The 24,935-nt window shown below is 33.8% G+C and overlaps 1 protein-coding gene across 3 annotated transcripts in view; it reads right to left on the bottom strand.

Moving 5' to 3' along the window:
- The window catches only part of unc-45 (unc-45 myosin chaperone), a 156,953-nt gene that overhangs the window by 83,428 nt on the left and 48,590 nt on the right, over window positions 1-24,935 (bottom strand). For all 3 annotated transcript variants that reach the window (XM_076488685.1, XM_076488684.1, XM_076488683.1), the window contains exons 6-8: window positions 17,559-17,727; window positions 7,412-7,570; window positions 6,461-6,638 (exon numbers count right to left, since the gene is read on the bottom strand). In XM_076488685.1, coding sequence (XP_076344800.1) covers window positions 6,461-6,638; window positions 7,412-7,570; window positions 17,559-17,727 — 506 coding nt within the window. The remainder of the gene's footprint in view (window positions 1-6,460; window positions 6,639-7,411; window positions 7,571-17,558; window positions 17,728-24,935) is intronic.

Genomic DNA, 24,935 nt, shown 5'->3' with positions numbered 1-24,935 from the left:
TTACCAGTTGAGTCTGAAAAATGCATGTAATATTTTAACAAGTTGTCATTTGTAAGACGTAGTGCAAATACATTTTGAAATACTTAAATTAAATCATCTCTTACTTTAACCAAGTTAGCTGTTATATGTTTTAATAATGAAATTAAAACATTCAAGTATAGGACCTATGAAAGTTAAGATTTTTTAACACTAAAAATGCATCTCCAACAAAATGGTCCTCTCACCCAAAGTTATCTTAACCTTAATTTGTCCTCTGAGCATTACTAAAATTTTCAACATCACACCAATTCTTTATACTCCCTGATCGTGTGAATACCTTCCATCAAACATACTGTGCTACCTATACGAGTGCAGACAGATCCCTCCACCACTGCAGCACAAGCCTCTCATTCAAGAATTTGTAGATACAAACTAGACATAGTAACAAATCAGTGGGTAAAACAAAGAGCAGAAATTTGGTGAGAGGAGTTTAGCACCAATCAGAAATACATTTGTGACACAGATGGGTTGCTACTGTAGCTTGATATTGACAAAAGAGTGGATTTAATATTTTTGGTTTATCTTATTATAGCAAAATATTATTTGAACATTCCATTAGGTGGTTTTATATTGTGGAATTTACTGAAAAAAAAGAAAGAAAAGAGGTAGATATTGTACAATAATCTTGGTTAGAAGGAGGTATGGTATGTGTGGCCTACTTACAGCAGGCAGGACAGGTTAAGAAGAGCTGTAAACAATAAGGAAGAACCTACTGTTGACTGGAGAGAATATAATATTTACACACTTTATTCTGCAGGTAGATATTTCTGCTTAAAAATACTTTTCATTCTAAGATTACAGTTTAAGTGATAGGTGTCTTATGGCATAAGTTTGGAAGTGAAAATAAATTTTAAAAATATTGGATGGTTGGTTGGTTTGGTGTTTTATGGCACAAACCAGCTTTGCTATCTGTGACAAACATCTGGTAAAATGTTAAAATTAAAGTAAATTTAGTAAAATTCATAAAAGGAAATTAACATAAAACAAAACAAAGTTTAAAAAAAACAAAATTAACATTAAAACCAATGTTTACATCTAGTCTACAGAAGTAAGAGAAAAACTACAGTAACACAAGTTGTAAAGGACTTTCAGTTGCATAACTGTAATTATTATAACTTGCTGGGAACACTGAAAGGTAAGTTCAAAAACCACAGTTAATCAGTTGGCTTTTCCCGTCCTGGTTCCAAGTTATTTGACTTTATGACCACTTTCAAAAAGTAAAGTAATAAAAGTTTTAAAAGACTTGTAGCAAAATTTTAATAATAGCTCGCCAGGATGACTAATGGGTAGTTCAAACAGCAGTGTTAGTCACCTGAAGTTAGACTTTCCAGTCCTGGTTACAAGTTATTTGACATTACAGCCATTTTCTAATTTCAAGTCGAACTACATGTACTTTGATTCCTAAAAGGGAATCACATTAAAAAAGGTCTAATATATAAATTAAAGAACTTAAATAGAATTAAAAAGATTAATGGCCTTAAAATAAACTAAAAACATTTTCAAGGTGGACAGTGTCACTGTCACCAATAACACAGTCTAAAGTTACAGATAAATCTTGGGACAGAACATGAGGCTTATTGTGACCTGTTTGTTACACAGACAACACTTTGGGGCATCAGTCCCAGGTAAAAGAAAACGATGAGTTAAAAAACTGTGACCAATATGTAGTCTAGTTAGAACATCTTACTCTTTCTGATCCTTAAGGAAGCAAGATGGCCAAAGTTCAATATAGGGTTTTATTTGGTAAAGTTTGTTTTCATGTTACTCACTCCAAGTCGACTGCCAGCTGTCACAGAGCTGAGCCTTGAATACAGGAACATAATCCATGCATGAAAAGGCACAGCAGTAATAGTGCCAGAGAAGTTGTATTTATCTGTGGTGTCAGCGAGCTTATTCCCGCAAACACCAATGTGGCCCAGTATCAGGAAAAACTGGATAGAAGTAGATGTTAAAGAAAAATGGGCCAGTCGGTTTAGAATATTGACGAGACCAGGGTGTGAACTAACATGAAGCAATACAATGGCTAGTAGAGGACTAAGTGAGTCAATATAAATAGTGCAGTTTCAGTATTGCTCAGTTTCTATGTGATACAGAGCAAGAGAAATGGCATACAGTTCAGCAGTAGAGGGGATTCTGCGCACAACCACTGAACCACAACAAACCAAGACAGAGCCCATACAGTCACCTGATTTCAAACCATCTGTAAAAATAGGAATGGAAGGATGGTTCAAAAGATGTTCAGCAAATAACAGACAGAATTTCCAATCAGGAGTGTCTGCTTTTCTCAGATGACTTAAAGATAGGTCACATTTGGGGACTGTAAGAAACCATGGTGGGATGGGCTGACCAATGGATACAACAATGTTATCCAAGGACAGACCCAATTCACCAAATTTGGCCTGGATATGAAGACTAAAAGGAGCAATAGCAGATTGTTTGTTCTGAATATGTATGACTCACTGAGAAAGGAAAACACATCCCCAGGTGGGATCCTTTGTAAGGAATGAAGTTTCAAAGCATATAGTAAAAACAGTTGCAAATAGCAGGCAGAGTTGCAAATAAGGTTCATGAGACTATGTATAAGCTCTGAACTGGAGAAGTGCAGAAAGCCCCAGTGCAGAGCTGAAGTCCTTGATGATGAATGGAGTCCAGCATCTTTAAGGCCGAGGTCCTGGCAGAGCCATAGACCAGTGATCTAGAGTCAAGTTTAGATCGAATAAGAGCACGATATATCTTTAGCACAGAACATCGTTCCACTCCCCAAGTGGTGAGAGTGGCTCTTGTACTTTAACTGCTTGATGTGTAGATAATGGTGAGCTCATGGTCAAAGGTAAGCCCCAAAAATTTTGTCTCAGGGACCACAGGCAGCACAACTTCACTGATGTGGAGTTCAGGACCAGGGTGAATACCCCATTGGGAGCAAAAGTGCATACAAATGGTTTTATACAGAGACTAGTTAAAGCCATTGGCTGTGGTACACTACAGTAAATGATTGAGAGCAGTTTGCAGCTGTCGCTCAATATACCTCATGTTCAACGACTGACACAAGATGTGAAAGTCATCAACATAGAGCACTTTTGCAACAGTAAGAGGGAGTTGTTCAGTGATGGCATTAATCTTTATATTGAAAAGTGTGACACTCAAAACACAGCCCTGAGAGACTCCAAGTTCGTGTAGAAAAGAATGGGAAAGTGTCGAACCCACATGAACTTGGTATCTACTATCTATTAAAAATTTTTAATAAAAATGGGCAAATGGCCATGTAACCCATATATATGGAAGTCTCACAAAATGCCATATCTCCATGTTGTATCATGAGCCTTCTCAATGTTAAAGAATATTGATGCAAGATGTTCTTGTTTGAGGTGGGCAAGAGGAGGTTGTTTGATTCGAGGAACCAAACAAGACGAGCATTAACCATCCTCTCACAGAGACAGCTCATCAAGGCAATTGGATGGTAGTTTAAAGGAATTTTGGGATCTTTCACAGGCTTAGAGAAAAATAGGACAACAGCCTGGCACCAAGCATCAGGAAAAACATTCTCCTGCCAGATCCAATTAAAAACAATCAAGAGATAAATGGCACAGCATTTCATAGTGTACATCGTCAGGTCCAACAGATGCACTGCCAGACCAATGAAGGGCCAGTTTGAGTTCCACCAGTGTAATGAGATGATTATAGTCATAGAGACAATCAGCTCGAAAGGAGAGAGCTGATTGCCAAGAAGGTGGAGGAAGCGGTAGAAGTGCTAGATACCCAGCAAAAGCTTTCACCTAGAGTATCGGCAATGCTTCGGGTATCAGCTACCTCTTGGCCATCAGAGAGCAAGATCGAGAAGGGGACAGAATTATATTGCCCATTAACCTTTCAAATCTTGTCCCATATAACTTTGGAACTGGTGGTAGAAAATATGCTGTTTGTCAACTTCATTCAAGAATCCTTTTGGCTTTGATGTCTTACCCACCGAGCATGTGCATAGGCCTGCTGGAAAGTTATGTGGTGTGAGTGTATGTGATACCTACGAAAAGTATCCCAGGCCCATTTATGAGCCTTCTATGCCATTTGGTACGTAGGATTCCACCACAGACGAGGATATCGTAGAAAAAGTGTCAAGGTTTTACAAATACTTTGAGCAGCTGCTTATATAATACAGTCAGTTACTGCTGCCACACAGTCGTTTATTGATGGCTTACAGACGATGACAGGATCAAGTTCTGCAAGAGTAGTGAAAGATGGCCAGTTTGCATGATCCAGCTTCCACCAGGACATGCAAGTTGAGTGGCATCGACCACGGTCAATCTCTCTCAAAATTATAGAAAAATTATCACTGCCTCGTGGATTATTGTCAAACCCCATAAAAAATGCAAAAATAATGAAGGGGTGCAAACTGAGAGATCAATAGCAGTAAAGGACTAACTAGGTGCATGAAAATAAGTAGAAAAAACAATATTGAAAAGAGAAAGATTGTGTTTAGAGGACATACGCTCAACAGAGTGACCCCTCCTATCAATATAAGCACTTCCCCAGAGGGGATGATGTCCATTAAAGTCCCTCCAGGATTAAAAAGGAAGATGGCAACTGTTCAATGAGAGCATCAAGATCTGATTGACACAGGTCTCTCCAGGCAACAGGTAGAGTAAACAAACAGTGATGGTATGACCCAAGGAAACTCGGATGGCTACATCCTCCAAGGGTGTGTCGAATGGCAAAGACAGGGTGTGCACATGCTGATGAACCACCAGTGAAACTCCTCCTTGCACTCATCCATCACACAGCCTGTCATTTCTGTACAAAGAAATCTGCCGACAGGTGACTGTATGAGCAGGTTTCAGAAATGTTTCCTGCAAGGAAAGACATACACAGGATGGTAGGAAGAAATCAGTGTTTTGATGTCATACAGATCAGAACGTAAACCTCGACAGTTCCATTGTATGAAGGTGGCCATAGGTGAACTGGGTGAAGAACCCTTCTGTTTACGACCATGTCTTTTTTCTTTACTGTCTTTATTCGAGGAAGGTCTATCGATTTCCATGGATTCTGCCTCTGCCCTGGGTCGATTGGGCAGGTCTTTGCTGTTGGAAGAAGATTCCCGAGACTGAGGATGTGAACAAATGATTGTTTTGCATCTTGATGTGGGAGAAGATGTATCTGAGGAAATGTCCGTACCAATAACCAAAGGAAGTGAATCTTGGGATTTGAAGGAATGTATGTGATGGACAGAGATGGGTGTTGAAGTTGATTCATCAACTTTTTTAACCATGAAGGGCAAAAGACTTTTCATTTGTTTTGACAATGATTCTTTTGGAAGCACAGAGAGGTCAGTCTGCACTCTCACTGTAGTAGTGGAAAGAAATGCAGCAGCATATTTACTACTTATCAAGCCTACATATTTCATATAGAATACTGGCACAACTAGTAGGTTGCAGGTTCAAATACACCTGAAACAAAATAATTACCTGTGTAAAGTGAGTCTATCATATTAACATGTACTGAAAAAAAAGATTCTCAATAACTGGTGGATTTCCCAGAACAAAACAATGTTTGCTTCCAGATCTCATTTGAGCTAGAATATGGATTTCATATTAGTATTAATTTTATAATCAAAATATGTTATTTTATTTAAACATGTACTTTACAAAAAACATGATAAACCTTGTGCACTGAATGCTTATCTGTTCTCCAGAATTGCAAGAATTAGGAAGTAGAGAATATTCAGTCCCCTTGTGCAACTCATTTTAAGCTGCTTTGAATGTCTAATAAAAGTTTACTGTCAAAGAAAAGCCTTAGGAACTTTGTTTCAGCCACCATATGCACTCTATGCACTCCCCCAAAAAAAAGCATATGAGATCAGGGTGAAATCCCCACTGATGGCAGAAATGTATACAAATGATAAATATTTGAAACCACTAGCAGTGATCCAGTTGTACAATTTGGCTCTTTGGAGCTGTCATTCAATGTAGCTCATATTCAATGGCTGTCAAGAAATGTGAAAAACATTAACATAAGACTTGTTTACAATGATATTAGTGACCTTAATGTTAAATATTTTATTACCTGAAAATGTATTTCAGATAGATACTACTCAGCACCACAAAGAAATATTACCTCTTGCCCAACTGCTATGGAAGTTCCTGCATATGCCACAAACAAGTTGCAGGTTCTATACAACTGCTGCTGCATAGACATCTCAGTGCAAAAATAATAATAAACTTCACAGAAATTGAAGTTTAATATAAATAACATAAGGTTAGTTCAAAATGTAGATGTTATGGTAACTATAAATTCAGTTATTTTTAACAATATTTTTTAATATATTGATTATTATACTACACTTTTTCTTGTACACATTTACAAGAATCTATCAAAGTAATTTCAAGTACCTATTAAAATCTGCTAACAGTGTCTAACAAGCATTACTCACTTAATATACTCCATTACTTTTTCTCTGTAAACCTCTCGTGCTTTATCATGATCCATGCACCAATATACCCGATCCATAATGACAGATATGTTTGCTCGAGTGGTATCTGTGATATCCATGCTGCTCTCATACTTTATTTCTTTCAGTTCACTGGCTATTTCCATGAGTGCCCAAATTCCTGAAACCATTAACATTCAAGTAACCATCATATAACAGCAACTACTTTATGTTCATTCTACATGATGATTCAAAAACATTTATGAAAGAAACATAAAATTTGCAAGTTTTCTAAACTAGTTTTTTAGTATATTTCTTAAAAGATCCAAAATTTCTTGCTTTAAACATGATCTGATTCTTAAACCCACTCACCAGTTTCAAGTTTAACAATAGAAATAACTCAAAAATATGCATAGCATTTCAGAAGCCATGCAAAAAAAAACCAGCTGTTCTTCTTAAGTCTAAATTTTGTAATAAAAAAAACATGTAAACTTTGGACACTTTTTCAAAATTCATTTTAATTTGTTTATTTCAGCCCATTAGTTTCTAATGTTTCATCAGCTTGTGGCACTGAAACCATAACTTTTATATACCATATATACAATAAAATTTCAAAGAATCCTGACTCTCATTATACAGCCCAACTAAAGCGTCTAACATTGTAAGAAAGGTCTTCTGGCCAGTGACTTGTGAGAGACATAAGACAAACCTGAAATGCTATTTTTGAATACCTCTGATTCTGAATTCAGAATGGACAACTCAAAAGGAAAGTAGAAAAGAAGCAATTGCACTTTAGTTTGTTTTTACCACAAATCTTAGGCTAACTTGTTAGCATTGTCAGTTTTTGGAATTTAAATTGCAAATCTGTACTTAATTGATTAGATTAATTAACTCATTAAAAATGGAGTAAAAATCAAACATAAAAACTTAAGTATTTTAATTCTAAAATATTACCATTAGATTCTATAAATTTCATTCCCCAGTTCAGGGCATCTAAGTCCACATTCTTCATGATAAGTTCTAATAATGAATCTCGTCCCAATCCTGACATCACATGACTTGCACAGCTTTTCACAAGGGCTGCCATAATACTGTCAATCCTAGAGTGGTTACCTGAGTTGAATCATTTCAAAAGTCCAATTTACTATATCAATCTGAATGTTTAGAATACTGGTTATTATTGTTTGGATTTCAGTGACAACAAACAATAAAGAAAAAAATCTACTTATCAAGAAAACATCACAATATAAATTACTTTTCATTTACCACTTCTTTTGTAGTTAACACAAGAATACATTTGCACCAGGAATTAAATGTACACGAGGTCAATAAACTGGACCAACTTCATAAAGAATAAATATTATATTGTCTATGTGTATCTAAATAAAATATGACAAGTTTTTAGTAAAATGTACAATTCTATTGTACACAAAAAAGTACTTGTACTCAAGATATGTCTATTAACTATTTCAGTATGGAGTCAGTCCCTGTATCTAATGTTGTAACTTTTTGTGCTTGTTATAATTTTCATTCTATTACTTTTAAGCAAGTCTATATTCATGAAACATGGCAGATTATCAGTAAACATTACAAGGCTTTCATATGCAAAATATCATTTTTTTATTGAATCTTAAGGTTTGTTAAACAATGTCTTCTCATGCCTTTTTATTTTTGCATGCCAACTATCCAATTTGTAAAGTAATTTTCATTTTTAGATTAAAAATACTTTTGTGTATCTGAAAATTTTCAAATTTCCTTTTTATGTCCAGATAGTTTTATCAAATGTTTTGTAAGTAAAACTTTATATTTTATGTTATTTTCACTAACAAATCTTTGTGTGGGTTCACGTTGATTTCACCAATCTTAAAACCACCATATAAAATTAGGAAATGAATGTAAATTTAGCCTTTTTAATACTAGATGACTAGAAATTATAAAACAAAAACACAAATGCTTAGACTAAATAGCTTACATCTCATAACATTTTGCATTTATAAGTTTCATTATACTGACCTTTTCAGCTGTGCCTGGTTAACAATACAGAAATTACATTGATATTGCACATGTGTACTCATGTTACTTACAGTAACCAATAATATAAAGCTGACCTTTGGTTTTTATAAAGTGATCTATTGGGCTATCTGTTAGTGGACTAGTATTTAGTAAAATACAGTCACATATCAATTATTATAAATTGTACATGTATACATAAATTATTACTTTTTACAACCAGATTCTTATTTTTCTTAAGGCATATAACTGTAATTAAGGAAATACAAAATAATTTCTTTAAGGTTTTATATATACATATAAATAGCCAAAATATCATAAATTATTTTACTGATACCATACAATTCCATAATAATTTATGAATTTAGTAACTAATCTGTATTTGAATCCAAAAAACATGTAATTATGAAGAGAGTAAAGACTCAACTTAGCAACTCAAAGGTTTATCTTGAAAAAAAGAGAGAATGCTGTAATATTTCAAAATGGCTTAGAAAATCAAATTGCCTATTCACACATCATATATAGAATAGGTATACATAATAGGCTGTTCTGAAAAATGCAAAGAGTGGAACAGGTGCCACTGTGTTTAATTCAATACATATACTGATAGCAAGTAAAAAAGATAAAGGGTTTTTATTTTATATTCTAGCTTCTCAATACAACTAATCTGAAATTCTAATTCATACAAAAATAAAAGACTGTAAATTTGACATCAGAAACATATGAACAGCTGAACCAGTGCTGCATTAAATATACCATGTGACACACAAAAATAGATATTTAAGTGTGTTTAATATTTACTTTTCAGTTAAAAAATTAAATAACGTATAACATGAAAAGCTGAATTATGATCTACAGTTTGATACCAAACTTGAGGAAACAAAATTCGTAAAATACTAGTTCAATAAAATTTAGAATGCAAGTCAACAAATGCAATGACATGATCTTTGACCCATGACCCATCTGAAAAGAGTTAATTGACAATGTCAATCTCATTCAGACTCTAACAATTCAGAATGTGTGGTGGTGATGTCCATGTGAAGATTAAAAATACTTCTGTCCATTTTACAGTTTCGATATTGTATTTGCATAGCCTATAGAACAAAGGGAAACTCATATCTACAGTTTTTTTTATTTCCATGTATTGTATTGTATGTGATATTTACCATGAACTATCTCTGAATCATCAATGTAGAGTAAAACAAATAGCTGATAACTCTAACATTAAAAACATAAGATTATGTTGAATGGCACTCTAGTGCTTTATAAAATTATAGTTAATAATAAGGTCACATATACTTAATTATATAAATAAATGTGTAACAAACACAATTTGATATTTTATTATAGTCTAAAGTTATACAAGTTAGATTATTTTGAATACTTCATAAAATCAATGGCTCACACACACAATAATGTCACTGACTCAAGAGAATTATAACCTATCAATAGAATCCAACTCTGTTATTCTTTTACACTAACCTTCATCATGTGATACTGAAACACAATATCCCTACAAGATGTGCTGACATTTTAGCATATGACATTGCTATTTTTGAACAGACAATGAACAGACTGTAGTTAAATTATGAACATCAAGAGTGAGAAATAATTTTTTATTTGTATTACAAAATTTGAGTTCATTTTTTGAGCTACCACTATGTGTTTTTAAAATTATTTAAGTATCCTACAATAGTACACCTCATAAGATTTGTCACAATCTGTAAAGACCATAAAAAATTTTATACATTTACCCCACCCATCATTTTCTTTAACAATGATAACATATTGATTTAATACTGCTCTCTCATGTGATTAGTGAAGAGCCATACCTCACATTCATGGAGGGTAACACCTCCCCTTCAAACCTTAGTAGGTTTGGCAAACAGCCTGTTGATCACTGTTCCATTGCTTTATATAGTATAATTCCTTGTAACAAGTGTTCATCCTGGTCAAATCTCTGTAGGTTAGCAAACATTTGAGTTACATATTTTTCCAAGAACTCAGACCAATAAGAATGGTAAGCTGGAGTCTTTATTATGCCATGCACTTTACACAATTCAGTAAACAACTGGTTGCAAAATTTAGTCAACTTCTTCCAGTGCTTTGATTCATGACTTCTAGCTCTTTGTTAATACACTGTGACAGTGAGTTACCATATAATCATATGAATATGCTTCAGTCCACTTACTGAAGTAATGAATGGTGAAAAGTATGTAACCATGACCTCTCCTAGCCTCTGGGAGAAGAATAGAAATATACTGGAATATCTTCTATAAAGGAAACTTAACAAATGCCTTTTGGAGTTTAACTTGTCTTGATCTTTCTTTTTACTAAGTAGTATACACACCATGTAGTGCTCATATCAGCATTTAAAATCTTGACTCACTTGCAGCCAGATTAACAGTTGTTCAGTATTGGTCCAAGTGCAAGTTACACCTTGTTGTCCACTAGTCTTTATGTTGTGCAAAATCCAAATTATGTTTTAGCTCAAAGCTCTACAGACCACTAGCTGCAACACTGTCAAAACACCACGCCTCGTGGTTTAATATGAATGATATAGTACACTTTAATGTGCTCGTAAATGTTCATATAGATGTCATAGGTTATGTGAGTTTGTGCTATGGTCCTCTACTAATAATGTTGGTTAGGACTAACCTAGGTCAAGGTCCTTTCCTTGATGCTGGAGCTCCTCAATAACAAACTTCAGCATGCATCTGCTAGTGTAGTCATATATATCTCATGGTTTACATTAACTATTGCTGAAATATCCTTGATTTCATCTCCAATACAGTGTCCAGGGTCAAAATATTTTATGAACAAACAGGATCTTACTATGATGTTAGATAATACCTTTCTATTTTTATGTATGAGATCCAGGTGATGAGCTTCTGCTAATTCATACTGTCGCAGTTTTATTATTTTGTATGCTATTGTATGCTTACTAACAACTTCAGCAAAGCTTTATTAGATACCCACTGCCAGTATCTATATGGTTTCTAAGTCACAAATATTCAACTCAATCAGCCATCTGATTCCACAAATACAATGAAATATTTAATCCACAAGCCACTGAGTTGCTCTTCTTGAATCAGGTATAGATTATTAGAACAGTTATCAACTAACAATGCTGATGCATTCATCTTTCTTATCTTTACTTTTGTAAAAGATGTGATGGACACAACCCTGAAAATTACTGTTAAAATCACTTACTGTGCCTCCACCCATTCTAATGTCCATACTCACAAAGCAACTGAAAATTCATCAAGTTTCAGGCATATCACTTACTGAACTAATTCTCCTTGCTTTCTGGAAAGGAAATTATTTATTTTGTGTGTGGGTTCTAGAACTGTGTTACATGGCACTGAGTTATTAGATATTGTCTGGATGAAACCACAGAATATTACTTGGTTCCATGGATGTACTATTCACATCACTGCATGTACTCAAGCAGTCCAGTGTTCCTAGTCTCTTGCTGGGCAGTAATAGATTACTTTCCCATAGAACAATGGCTCATTTGCACACAGGCAAAATCAATACACAAACATAGGTAGTGTCAATTCCAAGGACGCTAACTCCAAATCCAAGATTAGAAAAGAATATTTTTGTACTATGGTTGATATGGGTGATACTGCTTTACTGAATCAAAGATCCAGTTCTTCTCTGATGTTCAGCCTGTTGCCACTTGCCAGAACAAAGTTGGTATTCAGTGACCATAGTGGTGATCTCATTTGAGGGTTTGAAAAATTGCAAGTTTGTGTAGAAGAAAATTAGTCTGTTAGATTTATACTCTTATCAGCACAAACCAAGCTCCATTACGTCCTGATATGGTTGGGTTTACTAGTAAAAGTTAACAGTCCTCAATTTGAGACATATTTCCAATGACATTTACCTCTGTGGCACTTATTCCTCAACCTTCAGGATTTCAACTTTGCCCATCTAAATACAGGTCTAATATTTTCTTACATGCTCTAGTTTTTCATAACCCACTAAACTGCCCTAAATGATATACTTTTCTCCACCCATATCAATGAACCATTTATCCTGGTACTGTATATAAGCATCTCATTCAAATAATTCTAACATTTTCTTGAGAGTGGTACAATCCCAGTCTCTCATACAGGCTCTTAGTGGGAAGAAGGGTGTGAGAGTGTAAGAGAGGTAAGTATTAACAGAAATAAATTTTCAATTTAGGAAAATGTTAACTTCCAAAACAAACTTACCATTTGCCCACAATACAGTTAGGATCCCACATAGTGAAGATAGAGGAGGAATATTCATACAGAAAGCATCTACACAGAACATGGGTGTACAAAGGTAAGAGTGGTACTCAAGTGGAAAAACTGCACTACATCGAGAACAGGCTGGCTCTACACCTGGAACTTAGTTCCTGTATCAGTGATTGAATTTTACTCAAGTAATTGCCAATACAGGCCAGCTTCAACCAGTTGGACTTCAGCATTACATACAGATTTACTTTTGATTTAATTCAAACCTGTTGCCTATAGAGTGATGTGTTTCGAACCACCAAAATCATGATGAGCAAGAAAGCATCACTGAAATAGAAAAATTTTCTCCTTCACCTGAAGAAGTCCAAAAGTCAATTTCCTAGGCTAAAAATGATGGGATTGTGTATGCATTACTCAACCAAAGGAAAAGAAGTTATACAGTTTGGAATTATGAATATTTACCTTCACTTTCTAACCAAGAGGGCAAGAAGAATTCCATCTGCCCCTAGAATTATGCAGAGGACATGGAACACTGTGCTCTACCAAGGACCTGGGAAGAGAGCACTCTCTGTTTGGAATTAAGAGGAAGCAGTGGACCTCCTTCCATGAACAATACACTAAATCATTATTGATTAAAAAGAAGGGCCATGCACATCCCAACCAGATAGCACAATGCCAAATATAAACAAGTGTTATGTGTAGGTTATCATGGAAGTTGGTGTCCCTCCTACCTCCATCTAGGAAAACATTCAAAAACCTTCATAGAAAGGCCCCCAACTTCTCCCTCTTCTCCAAGAGTGGAGGGAAACACTCTTAACAATTTGAAGGAAAAGCCTTTGTCCACTACCTAAAAGAATGTAAACTGAGAATGGTATGGATTCCCTAGCTACACTAACAGAATATGAAGGGTAATGCTCACTGGATAGTCCAGAGAAACAGTGCTCTGGAAACAGTGCAATAGGTTAATAAAGTTCCCTAATTTCTAAAAGAAAAACAGCCCCAATTTATTTGATCACATAATTGGCAGTAATGGGCATGGTCCCCTTTAGCTTTACTCATGATAGTCCATGAATGATGGTTTAACATAATATAGTAATATCATAACAGTGAGCTTCTAGATGGTCTTATTTTATATCTAATTTCTATAGAGCCTGTTGCAATTGGTAATAAGTATAGTTAAATTGGCCTGATAATAGCACACCTATCTGGTCAATACTCACCACAGAGTTGAATCCTGTGACAAAAAGAGGTGAGAACCTAGAAAGTAGATATAAGAAGCAGATAAAAATACTCACTTCACCTAACAATCTAGCAGATGTTGTCAGAACAGCCACAGTGGGTAGTTGAAAACCCTCAAAAAAAGAATCTGCTAGGTCATGTAAAGAATGTGAAAGAAATGTACTGGGAGAAGACACTTACCAACCCATACAATGTCCTTCAGCAGTTAATTCAAATGGCAGCTAGAGACAGAAATGTGACTCTGAGAAATTTCCCTGCCTGTAATGAGAGTCCAGATAAAGCAACAGATAAATCCCAGATTGTTAAGTGATAAGAATGTTTGAGAAGAATGATGCAAAACAATTGGAGAAGGTGGGATGAACTGGAAATCAAAACTTTCAGATTTTTTTTAGAAAAACAAAAAGTAGTCAAAACCAGACATGAGTAAAAAAGAAAAAGATAAAAATGTGATATGATAAGCACATTTGGGTGAAGTGGATTCAATTTTCCTGCAAAACACCATTGGCTATAAGTGTCATTTCCATTGATAAATGGCCATTATAAGTGAAGAGAGTTTGAGACACATATAAGGCAACTTTATAAGTTAAACCCTGGTGCAGAGTGGAAGACTATACAACTTCCATACATGAAGCATCAGCTTGGAAAAGTTTGGGTGTAGAACTTTGGATCAAGGTTGCCTCAGAGATAGCCAAAGAGGAAGAGGGAGGTGAAGACTCTCTAGAAGATATTGTAGAAGAGGAAACCAAGCTGGACTACCAAGAACTCTCAAGTGAAAGATCAAATCATTGACAGAACTCAGACTAACAGGGAGAACCATAGAGATGCAATCCTATCCAATATTTACTGAATGCATACATCAACAAAGCCCGAGAATGAGGTATCTGGGGTCAAAACTACCTGTAGCTGAGAGTTTTAACGAGTAGCAAAAGCATCAATCATTAGAGACCAAAAATGAAAGCAAGTCCATCAGAAAACCTTGCAAAAGAGCATCCATTGAGACAATAGAAACTGACTGAGCCAAGAGAAGTGATATTATATGAAATTCATGACTCCTGGAACATCACAAGCCAGGAGGCTAATATGACGGGAGTGAGCTCATTACAGATATCCAAAGTTAAAGAAAAAAAAAAAGGTTTAGAGAACTTAAGCCTACCATGAAAAACACATTTAAAAGACCACTATGGAATTGATGGAAGAGTAATTACGATTTTCCCTGCAATAGATTTAGACCTGGAACCATTGCCTGTTTGGCAGCAAGAAATTCTAAACTAATGATGTGAAAGGAAGATTCATTTTCCATGCACAGACCCTGAATTCCTGACTGTTGATATGCACACCCCATCTCTGAAGTGAGGCATCTGTGAAAAGATGAAACTCTGGATGAGGGAGCACTATGCAAACATAAATACTAGTGTTGATTTAATCAAACTGCTACTTAGGAACTAAGATGTTCCTTCTGATGATGGAGACAGGATGATCCAATGAATCAAGTCCTGATCTATTGTTGTACAGTGACCACTCATTGCATGTGTGCTCATCCTAAAATAATCAGAGATTTATGGGATGTCAACATCCCCAAAAGAGATATAACCATCATGCAAGTAAGAGTCTGACTACCCATTTCATAGCCAGGTGGAAGTTGTCTGATCTTGGCTTAAAGTCTCTTAAAAGGAGACACCTAGACGAATAAGATCTAAGTCAGCAAGAAAATGAATTTCTTGGCTGTGATAAGAAAGCCAACCTTGGTGATTTCTGAAAGGAGAATCTGGATGCACTGTTCTGTCAACTGACAAAATGGTACCAAAAGTAACTAGTCACCAGATAATAATGTGTGCACAAGCCCCAGGTTAGAAGATGGCAAGAAAAACAAAACTTGAATAACTCTGCAGAAGATGCATGGTGCAGATGCTAGGCCAGAGAGTAGATCCTTGAACTGTTGAACCAGACTGCTGTACAAGTAACATAGATAGTGGCAGGATGACTTTGCCATGAGAATGTGGAGATATGCATCAGAAACATTCAACTTGATCATCCACAACCTGGTGAAAAATGCCAGCAGAGGTTGAGAAAAGACTCCATTGTGAACATGGGAGGGTATAATAAGAATTTGATAAGATGAAAAAATGAACAATCAGCCACCAATCCCTCAATTTTTGGAGCACAAAAAACAAACTGGAGTAAAATCCTGGAAGAACAAAATCAACTCTCTCTCTGCCACCTCTTTAACCAATAACTCTCTGATACCCTTGGAACAAAGGTCTACACTTCACTGATATGTCAGGGGTGAAAGGGGAATACCATAGATTGGGATGATAAGGAAGGTGGAGAAGATAACTCTCTCAAGAAGGGCTCAGTCAATTAACTGAATATATGACCTCTTTGTACTCATTTAAAGTCTTTACAGGTTTAACACTTCTAACTTCTAAATAGTGTGTATATTTCCATAACATTTGGTAGACTTTCAGTTAACAACATCTCTTTCACATACAAAAAGTAAATAAATGAAGTTGCAGCCATCAAGGAAGGGGTAGATTCAAAGACAACTACAGAAAGTCCTCAAAGCTGACAAACCAACTGATTGTCTGAAGAAACAGAGTAGGAGGTGGCAGATCCAAGTTAGCCTTGTGAGAAGCTGAACTAGTAAACAAAGGTACTGGAAAAAAAAAAGTTCAAATTTTATCCAGATGTTATGAATGTCTACAGTATCAGAAGGATGTCACAGGTGTAGACATTGTACAGTGTGATGAGCTTTTCAGAGTAGCTCATTGTACATGGTATCATAAGCTGCCACTGATATTACAGGGAGCCTTTCCTATTTTTTGGGATGCCTTATGAAGTGAGTCACCAACTAGTGTCCATTGCCTCACACGATGGGGAAACATCTCTTACTAGCAGAAATTATCAACCAGCAGCACATCCAGCCACTGTACAATGGTTCTGACCAGAAATGGGGCTGCCAAACTTTGACTGGAGAGTTTGGCAAAGATTTTTACACAGTACCATACTGGCCAGGTGCCAGTACATTAACCCTTTAACAGCTGCTGCACTTTTTAAATATCTTTCTGCTTATCTCACAAAGGGTTAACAAGTTGCATTCAAAACTTAATTTAATAATTTTACTATCAATGTACAATCAATTATTGTTGTCAAGTATGTTATAGTTCAAAGTTTTATATTAACCAAACTATTGTTCCTTTATTTCAAAGGAACTTCTGAAACAAACCATTAAATCTTCAGCTTTGTTGTATTGTAATGCATATGCTTTGGAATTTCTTATATATGGTTTTTTATGTATCTGTCCAGCTTGTTTCTGTATGAGATCCTGGACAATAAATAACATTTCAAGAAGGAGATAATTTTTGGCTTCTTTCTGAGACACCATGCCTCCTCCAATCAGAAACAGTGATAATCCAACCAATCAGAACATGCTCTCCACAATCCACCAGGGCACTGCAAAAGACCATCAGCACCTACACACACAATGACTTGAAGACAAAAGGAGGAAGACTTTCGAAACGTCGTCCTCTACACTTGTGTCTTCACAAGAGGCAGTTGCTGTCCATTCTACAAAGTTTCATCAAAAACATACACTCATTTAAAAACACTTACATCTATTTACTTACTTTCCATAAGTTCTTTATCAGGTTTTTTGCCTTCTTTAATGTCCATTCCTGATAAAGAGTTAAGTATTAACTGTGTCAGATATTGTATGGCATTCAAGTACTCAGAAGAGTGTGTGTTAAAACAGCTTACTAAATACTGAACATCCAGTCGATCCATAACTTCAGCTGTCTGAAATAAAACATATTTACAGCATATGAAATCCAAGAAAAATACAGAAAAACAATAACATTTCTAATACATTCTATAAACACAGCACAGAATTTTAGGAAATCTTTTTAAGAAAAAAAAAAAAAAGAAGAAATATATATTTATTACAATATACATTCCACATAATACACTAAATAATAAAATATAAAAACAAGATCAAATGCCAAAAATAATTAAGTAATTTGTATTAGCAAACAATCAAAACGTGAGTACATGTCCCAAAGTTTTAATATACAAACTCCTCATTCATTTCTAAGAAAGAATTAACAGAAAAAGTAACTATAATATTAAAATATATGTTTTCATAAAATTACCAGTTTACAATTTTTATATAAAGCACTTGACAAACAATCAATTTTCCAAATTAGCTACACATAAAACCACATTACCAAAAATAAAATATATTTCTTATGTTTTGCCAAAGAAAACTTAGCAATTTAATAGTATTTTCTTGTAGTTTTTATTTGGTGGTTACACTTTTACCCATTTCTCTAACATTGTTTTCAAACATATTTTAAAAACAAAACTATTTATATATATTATTCATCTTGATAGAAATTTATAGGCTCCATAAGTCTTTTCACAAAAAAATATTATCACTTTGAAAATATGTTTTAAGATATTACATAGGTTCACCTATACTGACACAATTTTATGCAAATATTACTCAAGTTTTACTTTTATATAAAGTTCAGTACTAAGCTTTGAATAAACAAGAACAAAGTAAATTTGTATATTTTCTTTTATAGAAACTTCAATGTGTACATGTAACATATTTCAAAGAATAATGTAATGTTGGAGATTTCAGCAAATCCAAAGAGTTTTTCTATTAGAATTAAATATACAAATATATTCAGATAATATATTAATAATACACTTGTTTCAGTTATCATGTATATGAATTATTTAACCATATCATTTTAGCATTTTAAATTTGTAGTTTATCACATATTTAATCCATGAAACAATTCAAAATCTCAAGTTTCCTACATTTTTTCAGTTTGATAATGAATAGCATATTTGTACCGATAATTAATCAATACTTTTGAAATAAATCTAGATGTTTGAAATGGTACATCAACAATAATGAATGACTGAATTTAAAAAAAATATATTTTACTAATAACTTTTGTTTTGTGAGATGTTATACAAATGTAATACAAGTATTTACCCATTAATCTTTTATGTGGTTAAGAATGCTTGCATTTACCAACAGGCATGCAATAACTCTAACTATTTAACAACAATAATAATAAAAGGTATTGATTAAATTTGAAACAAAGTGTAATATTTTTATGTTTTATGTAGAAATAAACAAAACCAAGGAACTATTCTCTTAATTTTCAGGTGTCATTCATTTTGTTTCATTTAAAAACTTTAAAAATACAATTTAGAAAAAAGAATTACATAAAAGCAGAACTGAACTAAACTAAAAGACTTGCTAGTTATTTTTGGTTTAGTAGAAAACTTGGGGGTGCTCAGAAATTCATGTTATTTCTCTTCACTCTCTTTCCTGGCTTTTGATAATTTTGATGGGTTAATAGTGGATTCTCTGAACTATTGGTTTTTTATGGTTCAAGAATGAGGGAAAGCCATATAGAAGAATGGAAAATCGTTGCTTTGTTGATGATAGTTTGAAAAGAAGTGGGTTGGAGCTTCTAACTTGATGATTGATTGATCAATTAATCATGATCAACAGACCTATATGACCAAAAACTACAGCTGAGGGCCAGCTCACCCCATTCCAAAGAAGATACAAAATCATAACCAGAGTTTATTGCACCAAAAAAGACAATTACAGAAACTATTTTATGTACAGTTATTTACATGGCAGTTATCTTTAGATACACACACACACACACAGAACTTACAATATAATCTTTCTATATAGCTCATAAACATAAAATATGTTATATACAATTCCTAAACTCTAAACATAGTACTAAAACAGAGAACATAAATACAAATTACATGATTTAACAAACACAATGATTTTGCCTTTTTCTTTTACAATATATATAACTGCTAAGGAATACATTTAGTATGTTGTTTGTTTTGGCTCATAACCTGAGAAAGAATATGGGTGGAGAAGCACAAGGTAAAACACTCAAGGTAGTTGTTGGAGTGACTGTTGTTTGCTTTATGATGTGGTTAAGGGAAGAGACAAATTTGGTCCATGAAGCAGAAGACTAATATTGGAGAGTTTTGTGAATAGGTTATTTCTGTTTTTGACTTATTATAGTACTTATTTGCTAGGGTTAAGAAACATGTTTGTAATGGTACTAAATTGCTTGTTTTGTATAAGTAAGAGCCAGGTGTGTAGATGGGAGTCAGCAGGCTAATAATATTGCTTTTAGTTGGGTACATTGTAGTTTATTGTAGAGATGTTTTGGTAAGCTGTAGTTTATTGGGTATCCATATTCCAGGATAGATCTTATATGGGCATTGTAAATAGTCATTATTGTTTTTAGATTGCAGCCTTTGATAAAGCAACTGACATTTTTTAACATAACTTATCAGTTGTTGTGCTTTGATTGTTACATATGAGAAGTGTGTATTGCAGGTTAACTTTATGTTGAAGATTAAACAAAGAAATTTTATTTGTTTTGTGAATTTCATTTGTGTGCCATGTAGTTTGAGTTTGATATTTCTAAGTTTTTATTGTTTTGCTTAAGCCTGCAACAGAAGATAATGGCTTGAGTTTTCTGTGGATTAAGTAGCATGCACCAAGTGTTGCACCACATGACAATGCATTTTGTTTGCTGCTAGTAAGGGGTTGTGTGGCATGCTCTATACCAGGATGTTGTCAGCATAATGTTAAACTTTTATTTTGGGAGTATATGAGAAATTTTGACATTTTCAAATAATATGTAGAGTAATAAGTTTAATACAGAGCTTTGTGGAACATCAGGTTTAAGTGGGAATGAGAGTGACATATTGCAATTAATTTTGACTTTTGCAGTTCTATTTTTAGGAAGCTTAAGATATATTTAACAATTGGGGTAGTTATTTTATAGTTACATAGTCTGTGTCTAAGGCTGTTGTGTCAAACAGAATTAAAAGCCTTTTAGACACCTAGGAAAACACTTGGTTACAACTAAACACTTTGTTGTTGGCTCTGTTAATTTCACTAAATGGTTAGTTGTTTGTGTGGTGTGATTTCTGTATAGAAAAGGAACTTACTGAAATCTAGGTGGAAAAGGAGTCTTGTTGTGATTATTTGCTCTTGGGCATTCAGCTACTGGATGTTGATCACTGCACCGAACACACTTGACTCTAGATGTCCATCTGGACAAGGTGTGGGCAAACTTGTGACAAAGAAAGCATTGTTGGAGGGTTGGATATCTAGGTTTTGCTGGTTCAACTACATGATGGATATACCATACATTTGCAGCTGCATTGTTTTTGTTGGTTAGGTTTACATGTGCTAAGGTGGTTTTCTGGCCAGTCCTGTCAGATTTTATTCTTTCAGCTTTAATGGATGAGATGTTCTGAGACTTTAGTTCTTAGAATATTTCGTCTGTAGTTACGTCCAGTAGAATAGTTCTGATTGCTGTGGTATGAGAAATGTCTGACTAGTTGTCCCCAAAGATAAGGACATTTTTAGCTTTTCCATTCTAGAAAGCTGAAGAGGCTTATGGTTTCAGGAGATAGGCATATTCTACTGAGGTATCAGTCTTTAATACCGACTCCTCCTTTGACTAGACTGGAGATGTTTGTGATGCATATCTTTGGGAGGATTTTTCTAAGTTCACAGGTGATTTCCAGCCGTCTTAGTTTGATAGAAATTCCTTCCACACAATAGCTGGAGCAACAGGTTACTGGGTGGTGGATGTTGATGGTAGAGAGGCCATGAATTGCATGTTTGCTGGTATGATGGTAACTTGGTCAGTTGGCATAGATTTCTTAATGGATCTTATAGTGTTGAGCAAATTGTTTGGTGATACTTGGTTTGAATCACTGGAGATCAGTTTGATGCAGCTCTGAACCATAGCAAGGTGTTTTCCCTTTGACAAGGGCTTACTGGTAGATTGGTACACATTTGTGGCAGGGTAATCAGTGTTGGTGAGCCCTCAGCTGAATGAGTTTTTAGTTACTTGTTGGGACTGGAACTGAAATTTTCTAATTTCTCCACCTCACAATGTGGTGAAAAAGGAGATATTTAATGAATTAGTGTAGGTTGATTTATCAGGTTACGAGCTAAGTTTGATATGTTGTTCCATATAGCAGAAATTCATAGTTACTCTTTTTAAAAGGTCCAACAATATGAAGCATGTATCAATTACCAAATGTATGGAATTAAATTCTCAAGAGACCCTATCTCAGTTTGTTTAAGACAGTAACTAGAACTGGACAATTAGTGGCAGTTACTAATTGTTTAGTGAACAGGCTATTAATCAATTAGTATGCAATACCTTCTAACAACCCATGCATGAAAAAAATAAAATATGTTTACCATCTTAGCTTTTACAATCACAACATTATTTTAGCATGGTATTAATTATGCTATTCTCTTTTGCACCATTTTCCTTAAGTATTTTTCAAATCATTCTTTTCATATTATTTACCTTTTCCAAAGGTAGTTATATGCATATTTGTGGAAATCATTTTTGAAAAAAAAAGCTCATATGTATTATAGGCATTTCCTATTTGGTAGACTAATGTCAACTGAAATATCACAATATAATCACTACTGTTGGTTTTCAAATATCCCCATGCTAATATTCAGCAATTCAAATAAATCAATAATTGACTAATGAAAACGTTTCACTTTCTGAATGAAGGCAGTAAATATTTCTATTTACACTATATTATAATTAAGAATAGAAATATTTAAGTAGTTATGTAAACAGTCTAATTTATTTATGTACATTGTTTTAATACAATAAGCATAAAAATGATATTCAATGAAGATACAAGAAAAATATTTTGTAATCACTTCTTATAGTCACTAAATAATATTATATTTTTGTGATAAACAATACTGATATTCATAAAAATATACAGAAAGAAATGTCAAAGCTTGCTACATGGTATATTTATGCTAAACATTACTAGAAATCCACACCTTGAGAAACTGTTACTCAAAACATAGGGGATATAATATGTTGTTAGAGGGAAGATTCAGTTACACCTTTTCCAGCACTACTTATAAAATTTATGTTACTTTAACTGTTTTTCTTATTTACAACTGCACACTACTTTTTAACTTTAATAATAAAACCAATTTGAAAGACTACATTGTCATTACAAGTAGCTCAGTAACACCATAATACAAAAATTTCAAAGCTTTCTGATGATATATATAAAAAGGTTAAAGATAAACATCTGCAACTGAGTAATTTAAATTAAATACTTATAATTATGTTTAGAAAAAAGTACAGTATAACTTAAATTTGTACTTTATAGTTCATAAGCAGATTGGCTGTTTTAATTTTTTACAATCATAGAACCTACATTTTTGCTTATTTTGGACATTAACAATAGGAAAGCTTCTTTCTTATGAGTATTATAATTCTCAAACAATGAAAAATAAAATTTGTAAGAAGTTTATATTAAGGCATGCAAGTGTTTTAGGCAACACTAACTCTGATGAAAACAAATCTCTTAAAGTCTAGAGCACACACACACATATTTAGTGTTTGGTAAAAGCTAATTTGAAAAGGTTTACCATGGTGGTGTTTAATTGATGTTCATATTGTGGTTCATTAAGAAACAACTGATTACTGGCTAAAACCATAACTGGATTGCCATAGACTCCCTATCTATGTTAACTTTAAAAAAAAAACTGAAAGTTTTTACAGTAATTAAAAGGCCAAATAAAAACAGTGATACATAATATTTCTTTATGATACTATATGGTTGTTTTATTATTAATTTCTAATGAAAATGGAGGAGGTTTGGGCCCCATAGATGTATGCCTACTTATATAACATTAAATAATAAATTTATTAATTTATGAAAGAAATAGGTCGAAGAGGTGGGGTTTGGGTCTCTTTGAACCCTCCCCTAAGCCTGCACCTGCTTATACAACATTAACAGTTATTCATACATTTGGTGAAAAACGAAAGTGTGTGGATTCACTTCATTAACCTCTCCACTAAAATACCTAACTTATCTTTTTTTACAACATCCTAAGCATTTTGAAATTGCTAGAAATTTTCCACAATTTTCAGCAGTTTTAATAGTTGGTTTTACTAGTATATTCAGAAACAAACATTTATTCAATGACATTTAACACCAAAACTCAGGAGTGTCACAAAGATTTACTGTAGCAACAGAAAGAATAAAATAGTTCAGAGTGAAAACCCTTTTCATCAACTGTTGAATTAAGCAATATTGGAATGAAAATGCCCAGCCAAAACTATTTCCACCATTTACAAGTACAAAATACTAAAAATGCTGTTTCCATCCAACATTTTTCTTCTCTTTTATTGCACAATACACAATAAATCATTAAACTCAAGATGCTTAATACATGTATATATATATATTTAAGAAATCTACACCTTCTTACAAGCTCAACTGCCATTTGTATATAATTATATAATTACACTCTTATGATAAAAAATAAACTTACATTGTGCCAAATTTTTTTGAATTTCTATATCAAGGACAATCCATTATTTTCAAAATGGAAGAAGATCACATGATACTTTAAAAATAATGTACTACTTCCTAAAGTGCATAATTAATCTGTACTGCAGAAACATTTTTTAGTATAGAATACATTTTATCACCTTAAAGAGTTCTTCAGATAACTACTAATGTTTAATTAAACATCCGAGTACTATAATCTGCATTAACTTCAGAACTAAGAAAATATTTCAACAGTAGGATGGACAAGTACAAGATGGTTATAGTAAATCTCCAGTCAGTGGCATTTAATTAACACTGATAACAACTTTGACAAACCATACCACTCTTACAGAAAAAGTTATTACACCATATCTCTATTTACAATTATCTTCTTCTGTGATTTGACCAAAATAATTCAGGCATCTTACATAATTCAACAAATGTTTGCCTGAATTAATTTGGGCAAATCAATTTTTTACATTTGTAATTATTTGCTCAAATGTATTTATGTTATCATGTATTACAATAAGATATCAAAAGCAAAATAAAAAACTTTTTGAGCTTATTTCCAACAAAAGCCATACATAAAA

This window comes from Tachypleus tridentatus, chromosome 2 (genome assembly GCF_004210375.1).
Source record: "Tachypleus tridentatus isolate NWPU-2018 chromosome 2, ASM421037v1, whole genome shotgun sequence".
NCBI lineage: Eukaryota > Metazoa > Arthropoda > Merostomata > Xiphosura > Limulidae > Tachypleus > Tachypleus tridentatus.
The sequence above is the reverse complement of the archived record's forward strand: the minus strand, read 5'-3'. Positions and strand labels throughout refer to the sequence as shown.